Source organism: Callionymus lyra, chromosome 11, assembly GCF_982586985.1.
Source record: "Callionymus lyra chromosome 11, fCalLyr1.hap1.1, whole genome shotgun sequence".
Classification (NCBI taxonomy): Eukaryota; Metazoa; Chordata; class Actinopteri; order Syngnathiformes; family Callionymidae; genus Callionymus; species Callionymus lyra.
In genome coordinates, this window is record NC_141828.1 from 10,876,380 (window position 1) to 10,889,808 (window position 13,429).

At 36.9% G+C, this 13,429-nt stretch overlaps 1 protein-coding gene across 1 annotated transcript in view; it reads right to left on the reverse strand.

Moving 5' to 3' along the window:
* vwc2 (von Willebrand factor C domain containing 2) overlaps nucleotides 1-13,429 on the reverse strand; it is a 49,471-nt gene that overhangs the window by 17,760 nt on the left and 18,282 nt on the right. The window contains exon 3 of the mRNA XM_087802817.1: nucleotides 10,636-10,765. Coding sequence (XP_087658943.1) covers nucleotides 10,636-10,765 — 130 coding nt within the window. The remainder of the gene's footprint in view (nucleotides 1-10,635; nucleotides 10,766-13,429) is intronic.

Sequence of the window (13,429 nt, forward strand, 5' to 3'; positions counted from 1 at the left end):
ACTATTTCAGATAAGATACAAAGTCTCAACTGTTCGACCTAACAGTTTACCAATCCCACTATACACACAGAAGTATACTTTATACTTTACAAGCTGAACTCTAAAAAAGAAACCTTTTTTTTCTAAAATATGGTTTGTGTTCATGTGTAGGTGAGCACTTCTTATTTGCCCACACATCCATCCCACCCGTCAAGTGTAGTATATCAAGATGCTGACCGTACACTTACGAACAAGTGTCCCTTTGTGTATATAGATTAGGTTTTAGACCGTTTAGTTCAGTTCATGATAAAATCTTTACATTTAAAACATACAAATTGACAAATTCTATTTGAAACCATCTAGTTTACCAGGTTTAAATATATTCTAAAAGTCTAGTTTAGACACAACTACTCAACCATTATTTTCTTAAGTGTAAGTGTTTTGGACTCACTGCTCAACTGTTTTGTCAACCCTTTTTTCAGGCATAGAGTTTGGGGTATTTTTTTGGTTTACTGGGTCTATTATGTACTTCCTAGTTTCCTTACACAACTCTGATTTCCTAGACTGTTTGAAGGATATTTTAGCCCGTTTAAATTCACTGCGTATTCTCCGGATGTCAAAACCTTCCCTTGAGTATTTTCCATTTAGCCACTGGATCATTTGTTTTCCTAAATCGACTTTGGTCAGTAAAACCAATCGAGTCTAATTTGGACGTCGTAGACAATCAGTCGGTCGGTAACTTCTAAAGCAGGTGAATGAACTGATGGAGAAGCTTTAAAAAAAAAAAACAAGGTGATAATAATTAAATAATACACACCGTTAAGATGGTCTTCACAATATTTAATTCTCCTCTGTTCCTATCACCGACGACCCCGTCACATCAACCTCCAATGAAACCAGCAGCACTACAGTTTAATCCTGGGAGTACGGGCGTGGCAAGCTTCCAGGCGGGAATGATGCACGCCCAGATAATCGAGACCTCTTCGGGTTAATTGAGAATCGGCTCCGTTCGCAGGAAGGTGATTGTTCAGAGCGTCCGCGTGATAAACTGGGGATGTGTTCGGGGTGTATCTCACCTCTTGGTCAATGTCAAGCAGCGCCCGGGAGAGAGCAAACAAAGAGGGAAGGATCTAATCGAGCGGCTGCAGGTTCCCTCAGAGACGCTGCACAACGTGGAACGATGTTGAACTGTATCAGTATGATGTTTCTGCAACTGTTACCAACTGTCACTGTTTTCTTCACCATTATTTTTGGTATTTTGTCCTTTGTGTTTTCACCTTGACACAGAGACACAACTTTATCAGTCACATTTTAACTAGTCACCACAAGAAAGCACATCATATTATAACGTTACTGCGTACAATTATTAATGTCATTATTCCACCACAGTTTTATGATAGTCTTATTGGTGTGAAGTGGCGCATGAAATTGAACACAAAATGGTTATCAAGACAACATAATTGCCGTTTTCAGTTTTCTAATAGTAAAGTTGAATCTTCATTACAGCTTTAAAATATAATAATGGAACTAACTTAGTAATTACTTAACAATTTTAATAAATATTTCAAGATTTTCACAAAATCTTACAAACTTAAACAAATTGGAAAACTGTACAGCAAATTACATATTAACAAAGTCACAAATTTAAACTAATTTAACTTCTTTAAAATCCTGGGGGGGAAAAGACAAGAAAATAAGCAATCTCTAAAACAAACTTTACACAATTTACACTTTTATTTTTGTGTGTTTATTCCTATCAAGAGTTTGTTCATTTGTTTCCACGTGTCATCAAATGTGTTGAGATATTTTGAGTGTCTTTCCTGTACAGCTTGATTTCTCATCATCAACTGCACCAATGACTGTGAAACCTTTTAACAACATAAAACACTTTGGAGGCAACATCAGTAAAAAGTATCCACCTTAAAAAAAAGATAAACTGATTAAAGCATTTAAAGACACTAAAGGCAGTGTTGATGGTCACGACGATCCCCTGTGAGCTGCACTTAACCCTCAATTAAAATCTAATTTAGCCAAAGATAAGAACCTTTATTAAATGTGAGTGAGTCCATTACGTTTCCCACGAGAGCTATAAAAAGAAGAAGAATAGGGAGGACTGTAGAAGGAGGACAAGCATCCAGAGGGGAAACAGAAATGTTTGTCTGAAGCAGACAAGTGCCCAAGTCAAAAACTGAACAAGGCAGCAGCGTGATAAGAAAGGAAATGATGTTCTTAAAAACCAGGATGAAGTCAGAAGAGCTGCTGCCGGAGAGACAGAGTTACCTGACAAACAACCGATGATGGAGAAAAATGACTTGCAGCAGGACTTAATGTACCAAGAACTTAATGTCTTTAAATGAGCAAACATAGAGAACAAACACAAACAAGTTATACATATTGTATTAATCAGGGCTGGGTATCGGTAAGAATCTGGCGATACGATACGATACAGGGACAACAACACAATATATTGCAACATATTGTGTAGGAACAATGATATAGTTGTAGTATTGTCGAGCACTTGACTTTTTATTCTTTAATTTACAGACCACATGACTCTAGATGAAATCGTTACTGCTTTCATTTGTTTTGAAACCATATCCTGTATCCTCTCGTCCTCAGTTGCCCGGATTTCGCAGAGCTTTATTGTTCCTTTAGTCGTGGAGAGGACATAAAGACTGCTGCCATCTAGTGATCAAACAACGTTAATATTTAGTTAGTTGAAAACAAAATAAAATCTATCTTTTTTATTTCAAACGCACTTTGTTAAACTGTAAAACATTAAAGAACTATGATTAAGAAAAAAAAGAGATTTGAAGAAAAAATAAAATTGATACAGTATCGACAAAAACATTTTTTTCTAATACCTCTAGTGTTGATATTACTGATATTATATTATATTATTATATTATATAAAGATTGTAAAACTTTTCTTTCCCTTCACCTCACTCTCTCTCAGTGAACTCATCACTAGTGTTTTTGAATTTGGACCTGGAACAGAACATCAACATTTAATACCATCACCTTCTGATGGTGTTCTGGATTACCATCGAGAACTTTTGTCTCTCATTCGTCTTCTTCCCACTCTCTCCTTCATTATGTCTGTTGTGTGAGCGAGCTCTGTAACCTGCTGTCCTCTAGAGCTGACACCAAGGAAATGAATCGATTAGATATGAACTTTTCTAACTGTACTCTGTGGTGGTCTGGAGGTATGAAGGACCAGTGGTGGCCCAGATCATTTTCTCACTGTAATAGGTTCCACAAATCAAAGTCTAACTGTATATCACAAGTGTCAAGACCTGAGCAGGAAGGAGAGCGAGACAGGTTATGCATACTGCATCTCCACGCATTACCTGCTGCAGGAAAAAAAAAAAAAAAAGAATTCCACATCAACCTGAACTCGGCACAAATGAAGCATAAATACTGCTGAGAGCAATTTCTCTCTCCAGCGAAGACCCGCTGAGCTCGGGCAGACTCGTCGGAAAAAAAGTGTGCGAGTCTGAGCCGGCAGAACTTTTTTTTTTATGATGACGTCGCAACTGACCTGATGATTTAGCGAGATCCAGGGCGGGAAATAATGCGGCGTGATTAAAGAGGCGCCGGCGACGTTTATCATGGCAGGAACAGGGAAGGAGGAACTCGCAATCAGAGAGGTCGGGGCCCAGAAATCGCAGCGTTCAGCACATGTGTCGACAACCTTTTGTTGTTTCAGTTGAATGTCTGGTACATGACTCATCGTACATGGATCTTAGAGTTCAGAGGTCAACCTCTACAATGGAAATGACTATACACTTGAACATCCATGAATCCGAATGTGAAAAATATAATATAAATAATAAATAAACAGACAGAAAAACAACTTAGATTGAAAAAATGATTAGATTCTCCATCAACAAACTGTTTTTCAAATGGCCTAATATTTTAGTTTACTACTAAATACACAATCCATTCGTCCATCATCCTTCAGAGTTCAAGCAAAATAATAATTGCAACATATTTCCTAAGATATCATATTAAAACATTTGCTATTCTCTCTTTGCGCTTGATGGAGTCTACTGACTCCTTTAAGAAACATCTTAAGATGTTCTTATTTGTTCAGGCTTTTCCTTGATTTTCTGGAACTCCTGTTGTGTTTTCAGTTTTATCTTGATCTTTAAAGTATATACTTTATTGAATATTGTTTTGATTGTTTAAGCGCTTTGTGACCCTGGTCTGGAAAAGCGCTCTACAAATAAAAATGACTCACTTACTCACTACGGAGCCCCTAAAGTGACATGGAAAAAAAAGAAATCTACCATCAGTAGATTCTGATCCACAGACCTCAGAGCCGGAGATAAGGCTGGATCAGATCACTGATGTAAGGTCTGACCATGAATAGATCTGAAACTAAAATTTTAAAATTATCCTGAAAGAAACTGGCAGTCAGTGAAGAGTTTTAAGGATCAGAGAAATGTGAGTTCTTCTACTAGAGCGGGTCAGAATTCTTGTTTTTGTATTAACTGCAGGCGAGACAGATCATTCTTGTTTAGACACGAATATAAACTGTTACAATAATCTAAACGAGAAGACACAAACGCATGGATTACAAGCTCCAGATCAAGTTGTGACATCATTTTCCTAAGTTTAGAGATTTTTACTGAGAAACTATTCAAGTGTGGAGCAAAAAAAAAAAAAGGTTTAAAGTTAAAGCTAGAAATTCCAAATTTGGTTTAAAAAAAGTATTGAATTTTATTTGTCTTTTGTGCAACTTCTTGTTTAGGAATTTTTAATTAAAAAGTGTAGATTTATATTGACAATGAAACTTTCATTAAATCATTAAAATCAGGAGTTTTCTGTCTTTTTTTTCTCTCCCCAACAAGATGGTCCCAAATAGAGTTTGTGTCTCACAAAATGTATGATAGTTATTTATTTTCTTTATTAACATGAGCCTCTTGACTTGTCATGTGTCCCAGGCCAGTGTTACTTACAAAATCCAGTTTATTTAAAAAAAAAAAAAATGTTTTCAGTGGAATTTAATTAAATATAAATGGTTTTATCTTTCCGTGCAGGTATCATGAATTAATCCTTTTGAAAACCTTTTCAAAAAATACATTTTGCAACATGTTCGCGAGCTCATAGAGTCGAATGGAGACAGAAGTTTTGGAACCATTCATTAGAAAAAACCCTGGGGAGAACAATCTAATATAACATCAATAAATAAAACAAGATTCTTAAAACACACCGTAGGTTATTTTGGGACAGGAAACATGACCCCACACATTAACTAAGCCCGGGTGAAATATGCAAGATTTTATGCTGATACGGGCTAAAACTCCGATATTCTCTTCGGCTGAACGAACCATGGATTTGACTATAGATGCTCCTCTCATCCTTTATCTCCAAGTGCGTTCCTTCCAATACGCCTGCGGACGCAGCCCAATAAACCCGAGGGGCGATCCAGCACAGGGAAAGTGGATCTGTGCCCAAACTCGGCCCAGAAGCTTTCGCCGCTCGATCAATATGTGCATAAAAAGTAGTTTCGCTGCGACTTGTTTTTCAGGATTACAGTCAGCAAATAAGAGCCGCCGTGTGACTACAAATGCCCATACCTCGGACATTTCGAGACAATCGAGTTCTCTGATCGTAAACGTACTTTGATGACGGCGCTGATGAGTAATACTAGCCACTACTGTGAGGGAAAACACTGTGGACGGTGCGCTGGTGTGCACTTTGCTGCTGTATACAGAAGGATATTGGTTGGGACGCAGCCAGAGTGAACCAATTTCCATCCCAGAGATTGTGACACATGCAGATTCAACTTTGCACAGCACTGGAAGAGAAAAGCTCGGCTTTTGTTAAGGTGACTTAAGGTGAAAGAGATGAAGAAGTGTATCAATTTGATCCGTTATTAGTCCAATAATGCACTTGATTGATGCACAATGTTAGCATTGATGCTAACTGTTCTGTCATGTTGTTATTAGTTAGGAGCAGCATTTTATATATTAGGTATATAGAGACTCAGCAGGTCAAGAAGGCAGATGCTGCACCGGACGTTATTTATTAGTGTTTAAAGAGCTACTCATGTGAAAACTCCCCTCACTCACATGTTTCAAATGTTGAGGTCTTCCTCTCCAAGTCCCTCATCATGACCATGTTTTGAAATTATTACTTTATAAAGTTATCTTCCATCCGAAATATCGGCGAACAAAAGGTTACGAAAGCAGAGTCCATTATGACGTAATAATGGATTCACTCCTCCTCCAGTCAGCTGTAATTATGCCCGCTTTGTTTACACAACAAGTCCCTGACTTGCGGTTGATAACCTTGATGTTTGACCAATCACAGCAGAGTGGGTGTGGTTATGGTAAACAAGATTTTATCTCCAGAAAAACAAAGTGTTTTCGGTGGGCGGGGCTTAAGCCCATTTTCTAATGTAACTATTTAAATGAAAAGAGAGTTTTGTACAAACAGACACATACTGATGATACAATAGAGTCCAACATCTATTTAAGACACACTTAAATCAACACATTAGTTGCCATTAAAATATTATTGTTGTTTAAGCGCTCTGTGACCCTGGTCTTGGAAAGTCCTCTTTAAATACTAATTACTTACTTACTTACTTATAATGGTCTATAAACACCATGTTACCATTAGCTTTCACAAAATAGACTCAGTTTTTATCCTTTATTCCTTCGTTACATTGCAGGTCATTTCAACTTTCTTCCAGAGAATGAACCATTAAAAACGACAACATTTGAATAAAGTCACCGTTAATTCAGACCATAGAATGCACCTGGATACAAGCCGCAATAAAGAATGTAAAATAGTAGATTTACGTCGCATCAGTCTTTTAGCAGCAGGTATTGAGATATTAAAACAAAAAGATTGTTTACATTTTTATTAAAATAATGTTTTTATTCTAAACAGTGCTTGTAACGACTAGTTAGAAACTATAACCAGCCGACCAGAACAGTCATTGTTAAAATGGATCAAACTGCTTTTAGTAGCCATTGAAGTCCCTTTGAATTGAGTCATTTATTTACGCTGCCGTCTCCAATATCCTCCATGCATGATATCTTCTGTCGCTCATTCTCTTCCTTCTAGAGGAATCTCAAGATAAGTGATGGAAGAAACTTTGTGTTTTGGTCTTTTGTAGTCATAACTAGTTTATAGTCCATTTTTCTAGTATAACACGTTTCAAGTTAATCCTTTCGTTCATAAACAGTTCAGTGTCTGCCCTCAGTCTGAGTCACTTCTAAACACAAACACCATCCATTCAAAACGCACCAAACACTGTTTTATGGTTGTTTAATTATTTTCTTAATTGAGATTTTGCATATTTAATATTTCCTGTCAGATCCATGTCTGTCTTGTTCTCTGTCCTGTCAGATCATCGTCTGCACCTGGTGTGGTTATCCTCGGCTGTCCTGTGCTGTGTCTCAAATCGCATACTAATCTTAGTATGCTAGAAGTTAGTATGCATCAGTTTAGTATGCATACTAACTAGTACGCACTACTGCTACACACTAACCGGAAATCACATGACAGCTTCTTCTTCTACTTCTATTTAACGATGTTTCAAGCAGCTGTTTGAACGCTATCGCCGACACCTGCTGGCTGCACGTATTGCAACTTTGGAAAAAGAAATAAAGAAAAAATATGAGAATCGAAATAATCGCGAGATATTTAAGCTGGTATCAGCAGCGAAGACGTGTTTATCCTCCTACTGCTGCTTAAAAATACACATTTAAGTATATGCATATATATGCATTTATATATGACGTAACTTCCGTTTAAAACGTCACTAAAATGGCAGCTGTTTAGTATGGTTAGTGTCCATCGAACCATGCTAGTTTTGTGGGCGTGTTAGTACGACAATTTAGTGTGCATGGCGCACTAAATTTCGCATACTAAGAATTGAGACACACTAACGTACTAAAAATACAAACTTTTAGTACGCTAGTATGCGATTTGAGACACAGCACTGGTCTCTGTTTAACTCCTTTGTCTCTCTCTCTCTCTCTCTCTCTCTCTCTCTCTCTCTCTCTCTCTCTCTCTCACTCTCCCTCTCTCTCTCACTCTCTGTCTGTTGCCAGTTTGTTGTTGATGTGATGTCAGATCCATGTCAATGCTCTTTATTGCTTTTCATCGAGGCCTTGTCAGTCATGATCTTTGTAACTTCCTGGAATCAAACCAGCACTTTTTTCCTGGACCTGAGAGTTTTTTTTATTTTTTTCTTTCCTTTTTACCTGGAATTGTTTTTAGTTTAGTTTTTGATACCGTGTGAAATAAGGTCAATATATTTTCTTAAATGTAGATTTTTTAATTCATAGCCTTTTTGAATCAAATATTATATTTCACCAGACAATAATAAAAGAATACCCAGATACTTCATCGGACTTTGAGCCAATCATGCGAAGTGCAAACGATCATGTGACGATGAAGAACCATGTGGTGGTTTCCAAAGCAACGGTATTGTCTAGAACCGCTATTATACAAACCTTTGTATGTTGAATTTAAAAGACTAACAGAAAACATTCAATTAAGTTTATTATTATCATCAATATTATTATTGTTGGAATTTGAATATTAAACTGTATATTTAAAAATGGAAAAGAAGCTTTTAATATACAAATGATTGAAAAAAATCTTAAATAAAAAACTATTTCAGACTTTGAATATACAAATTATTGAATACAATTATTAAATAAAAACAAAATCAGTCTTGCAATATACATATTATTGAATACAAGTATTGAATAAAACAAATTCAGACTTTTAATATGAAAATGATTCATTAAAATATTGAAATAAAACAGAAATTCAGAATTCTAATATTCAAATTATTGAATAAAACTATTAAATAAAAATAAATTCAGACTTTTAATATAGACATTATTGAATACAATTATTAAATACAAACAAAATCAGACTTTTAATATACAAACTATTGAATAAAATTTGAAATAAAAACAAATTCAGACTATTAATATGAAAATTATTCAATACAATTATTAAATAAAAAACAAGTTCAGACTTTGAATGTATTTTAAATAAATAAAAAATCGAGACTTGTAATATAACAAATTATAGAATAAATTATTAAATAAAAACGAATTCAGATTTTTAATATGAAAATCATTAAATATAATTTTTACATAAAAACTAAATCAGACTTTTAATATATAAATTATTATATACAATTATTAAGTTTATTATATTAAACATTTTATAAAAAAAATGTTTATGTCTTATTACTATTGTTTAAGTAAATACATCCCATATCGCCAACAACAAAAATGAAAAAGAACTATAGAGGATCAGCTCATCAAAAAGTGAAGTGAGAGGAAGTGAAACATTAAACACAGACACATTTGTTTATCTTTTTTATTTTTTTATTTATTTGTTTATCTATTTGTTCAGGCTTTTCCTTGATTTTCTGGAACTCCTGTGTTGTTCTCAGTATTATCTTGATCTTTAAAGTATATACTTTTTTGAGTATTGTTTTGATTGTTAAAGCGCTTTGTGACCCTGGTCTGGAAAAGCGCTATATAAATAAAAATTACTTACTTACTTACACAGTCACAGTACAAAGAAGTGTCTAGTGTCACAGTGTCTAGAATTCTATACTATAATTCCGAGCCCAGAATACATGGAAAGGTCTAGAACATCTCATCACTAAAGTATTCTCTGCTGAAACTGAGAGTTTGTTGGTTGACTATTCAAATGTACCGACTCTCTAGTAGAGTAGGAGGATTGAAAAAAATCAGAATCGCTCAACTGCAGCGGCTTTTAGAAATCTGTGTCGAGCTCAAAACTGCATGGATAGTTTTGTTTCATATCTCTCACGCAGGCAGAGATAGGAAACTCATGAAAAAAATAAAACCTTTGCACCAAACAGGCCCTTTAGTGACACACAGAACCACAATATATTGACGGAAGTAATGTTTTTTTAATCATGTGGCCTGGCAGTTACGTCTGATGATCTCTGTTTGTTTCATTTGCAGAGTAAATACACAGGTTTGAGCTGCCAGTGTCAACAGAGCATGAATATAACAACCACGGCTTGTCTCTGAAAAGACAAAGACAGCGCTGTCACACAGAAGCAGCACTTTCTTCTTTGGGGAGGCAACAGACTCCTTATCTTCCTTCCATCGCACACGAAACGTCTCCTGCATTGTTTGTAGTCGGCGGCGGGGGGTCGCCGTCGCTTCGAGATCGTAGGGCCGTAGATACGTATATCGCAAGTCATCACTTCTTTTTTTTTGCTGAAGGAAGCAAAGTTGTCGACAACGCCGCGTCGCATTAGAGTCTCGCCAGGACAACAAGGGGACGTAATCTGGGACACGCTGTCTGGAACGGTCGGACGCTGCTTCAGATAATCGACTATGAGCTGCTCGGGTTTTCTCGGCTCCTTCACTCAAAGCTGCCGTCTCACCTGGACTACAGGAGTATTTAACGTCTTGAGTGAAAAGTCGAATCGAACGACGTGAGTTAAAACGCTCCGCCAAGCGCACAGACGGCAACACTGCAGTGCAGCAGCACTTTCTGATTGATGGAAGCTCCGTCTCTGCCGTGGCCTGCTGAGGTGCCCTTGAGCAGATCTCTGATCTAATGTAGCGAGCGCTTCATCAGGGTAATCACAGGTAAAAAGCCAGACTTTTTCTCTGCACTCACCGCCCTTGCAGATGGGACAGCACTGGTCCGGCTCGTACTCCGGGTCCACGCACTCGGTCTGCGGGCAGGCCGACACCGAGCACAAGACCTCGCCGTTGGGTTCGCACCGGCACTTCTCGCACGGAGACACCTGGGCGTGGACGACAAAGAGTGTCACTCACTAATACTGCAAAGATATCAACACATATTCTCACAATATATTTGAAGTAAACAAAGCAAAAGGTTAAACTTGAAACTTTTTTAGATCAATCACATCTAAGGTGTGAAGAAAAACCTCCAACCTTCAATGCAAGACAAGCAGCACAGAAGTATTTGGATGTTTTGAAGTTTGTCTTTTTGGAAAAACATGAAGACGACTGAGCTCCAGTCGCTACATTAAAATGAACAAACATTTTTGCCTATCATTTAGTTGTTTGTTTGTGTTCAGAGTGAGACTTTGCATTAGTTTATTGAGGCTTCATGATACATTATAATACCTCATCAGATGGAACTCTCTCTCTTCTGTAATCTTTGAATCTGAAACACTAATTCTCACATTATTTTCCGACTGAGAGCGCCACCTACTGACCTCTGATAATTCTGAAACTCTTTCATGAAACCTCATCAACCCATCGATACTCCAAAGTCTCCGATAACAAATTGATCCAAAAAATACATAACTTAGGATCAAAATAACATGAAAGATGTGATAAATGTTTGTTTATTCAGATGTCGGTATCATTTTGGTACCTGGTACTGTTTCGGTCCGGGCACTTCCTAACCGATGACGGCATGAGCTGAAATCACAATTGCTTTTTTTTTTTGCTTTTGCAAAAATAGTGCGGAGACCGCCATCTAGTGGAGTCTGAAAATAATGCCACTGCTTCATGAAGCTTTTTAAAAGTAATTTGTGTTTACAGGGTTTTGTGTAGGAAGTTCCCGGACCGAAATGGTAGTGATGGTCTGATGAAGCTTCATGAAGCAGTGTCATGTTGTTTAAAGGTCAGTAGGTGGCGCCATCAGTTTAAAAATGATGTGATGTTTCATTAGAACAGTTGTTCAAAACAAAGGAAATTAGTGCAGAGACCGCCATCTAGTGGACTCTGAAAATAATGACACTGTTTCATGAAGCTTCATCAGACCATCACTACGAAATGGTACGAAGTATGAAGTTTGGCGAAGTTTTACTCATGGCCAGTAGATATGAACATAATTATTAAAAGTTTATTGTATTAAAACAAGTTTTTAACTTTGATAATGAATTATTCATTCATTGCTGCTTTGTTTTCTGTATGATTTCCGTGAGGAGAAAACTGGTCAAAAAACCCTGCACCGGAATACAACCTAGAGAGTTCCTGGTTCTTTCTGTTTGACTGTGCAGTGAAGTGGTTTATCGTTCCTGAATTCTGTGGACTTAAAATATTAATGAGAAAGACCAGCCTGCTGAGAATGTTATCCACCAGAAGTTCAACTCTAAGATAAAGTGGTTGAGCATAAAATTGGGAAATTTTTTCGAAGACAAACAGGAAAAGATGGTCATGTGACTTATTATCCGCGTGATATTTAATTCTATCAACAAGGTTTTTGTCATTCTGTGAGCAACATAACTCATGCAGTCTTGAACATATTGAAACGAAGATTCCATTCATGAATGATCTGGAATATGACTCGGCTTAGAAACATTCTTCATCCTCTCATAGGGCTTCTATGAGCAACGGTGGCCTGGTACTGCCAAAACTAGAATACTAATAAACTAGAGAATACATGACTAAGGATTGACTTTGGAACCTTGAACGCTTGTTCTGATTTTTTAAGTCACAGATCAGCCAATATTCAAATTTCACATATTTCTACACACCCTCATGTCGACTAAGGGTTGTGCTTATCAACAGAGTAATCCCTTCCTTTTTAGAGTTATAGACAAAAATGTTTGTTTATTTTAATGTAGGGACTGGAGCTCCGTTATCTTCGTCTTTATCTTCACCCAAGAATACACTCTTGAAAACATCCAAATACCTCCATACTGCTCGTCTGTAACGTCTTTGTATTGAATTTATAAGTCTATATTTGAAGCTTGTTTGCTGCAGAATTTTAAAGAATAACACGCGATACAGACAGGAAGTACTCCGGGTAAATATTGTGAGCGTTTCCAGAGCTCACAATATTTACTACTACTAGTACTTACAGTCTGTATCACTTGTTATTCTTTAAACTTCTGCTATAAACGAGTGAAAAAAATATGGACTTATTTAAAATTTTCCATAACAACAACTCATGTTGAGGCTTCAAAACAAGATGGACGTTATAGATGAGTAGCATAAAGGTATTTGGTTTTTTTTAAGTTCGTATTTTTGGCAGAGATGAAGACGAAAACAACTGAGCATCAGTCGTTATTATTTTGTCCAGTATTCTACTTAATTTCAACTCCTCAACAATGAATACAATCTAAAATACTCAAAAGGAAAATTCAGTGTCTTTCCTTTGTGCCTGTTACATATCCCATTTTAGTATTTCTCCAGGATCAAACCCATATTTACGGAGAAATCAAAAAAGCAAATCTTCTTATTCTCCACCGAGCGTGAAGTGGAAGAGAAAGCTGTGTTTAGTGAAGCGGTCATCGCGGCCTGATAACACGCCGAATGACACCTCCGTCTGAAATTTCCTGTTTCATTTGCCGGCTGCTGGTTTAAAGCATCGCACCTTTGGATTTAACAGGAGAGCAAAGGTTAATTCCAGCATCGCCGCCACCGATTGCGGCAGCTCGTGCCTCCGCAGGCACTTGAAAAATGCAGTGAAGCATCTCTGAGTACAATGG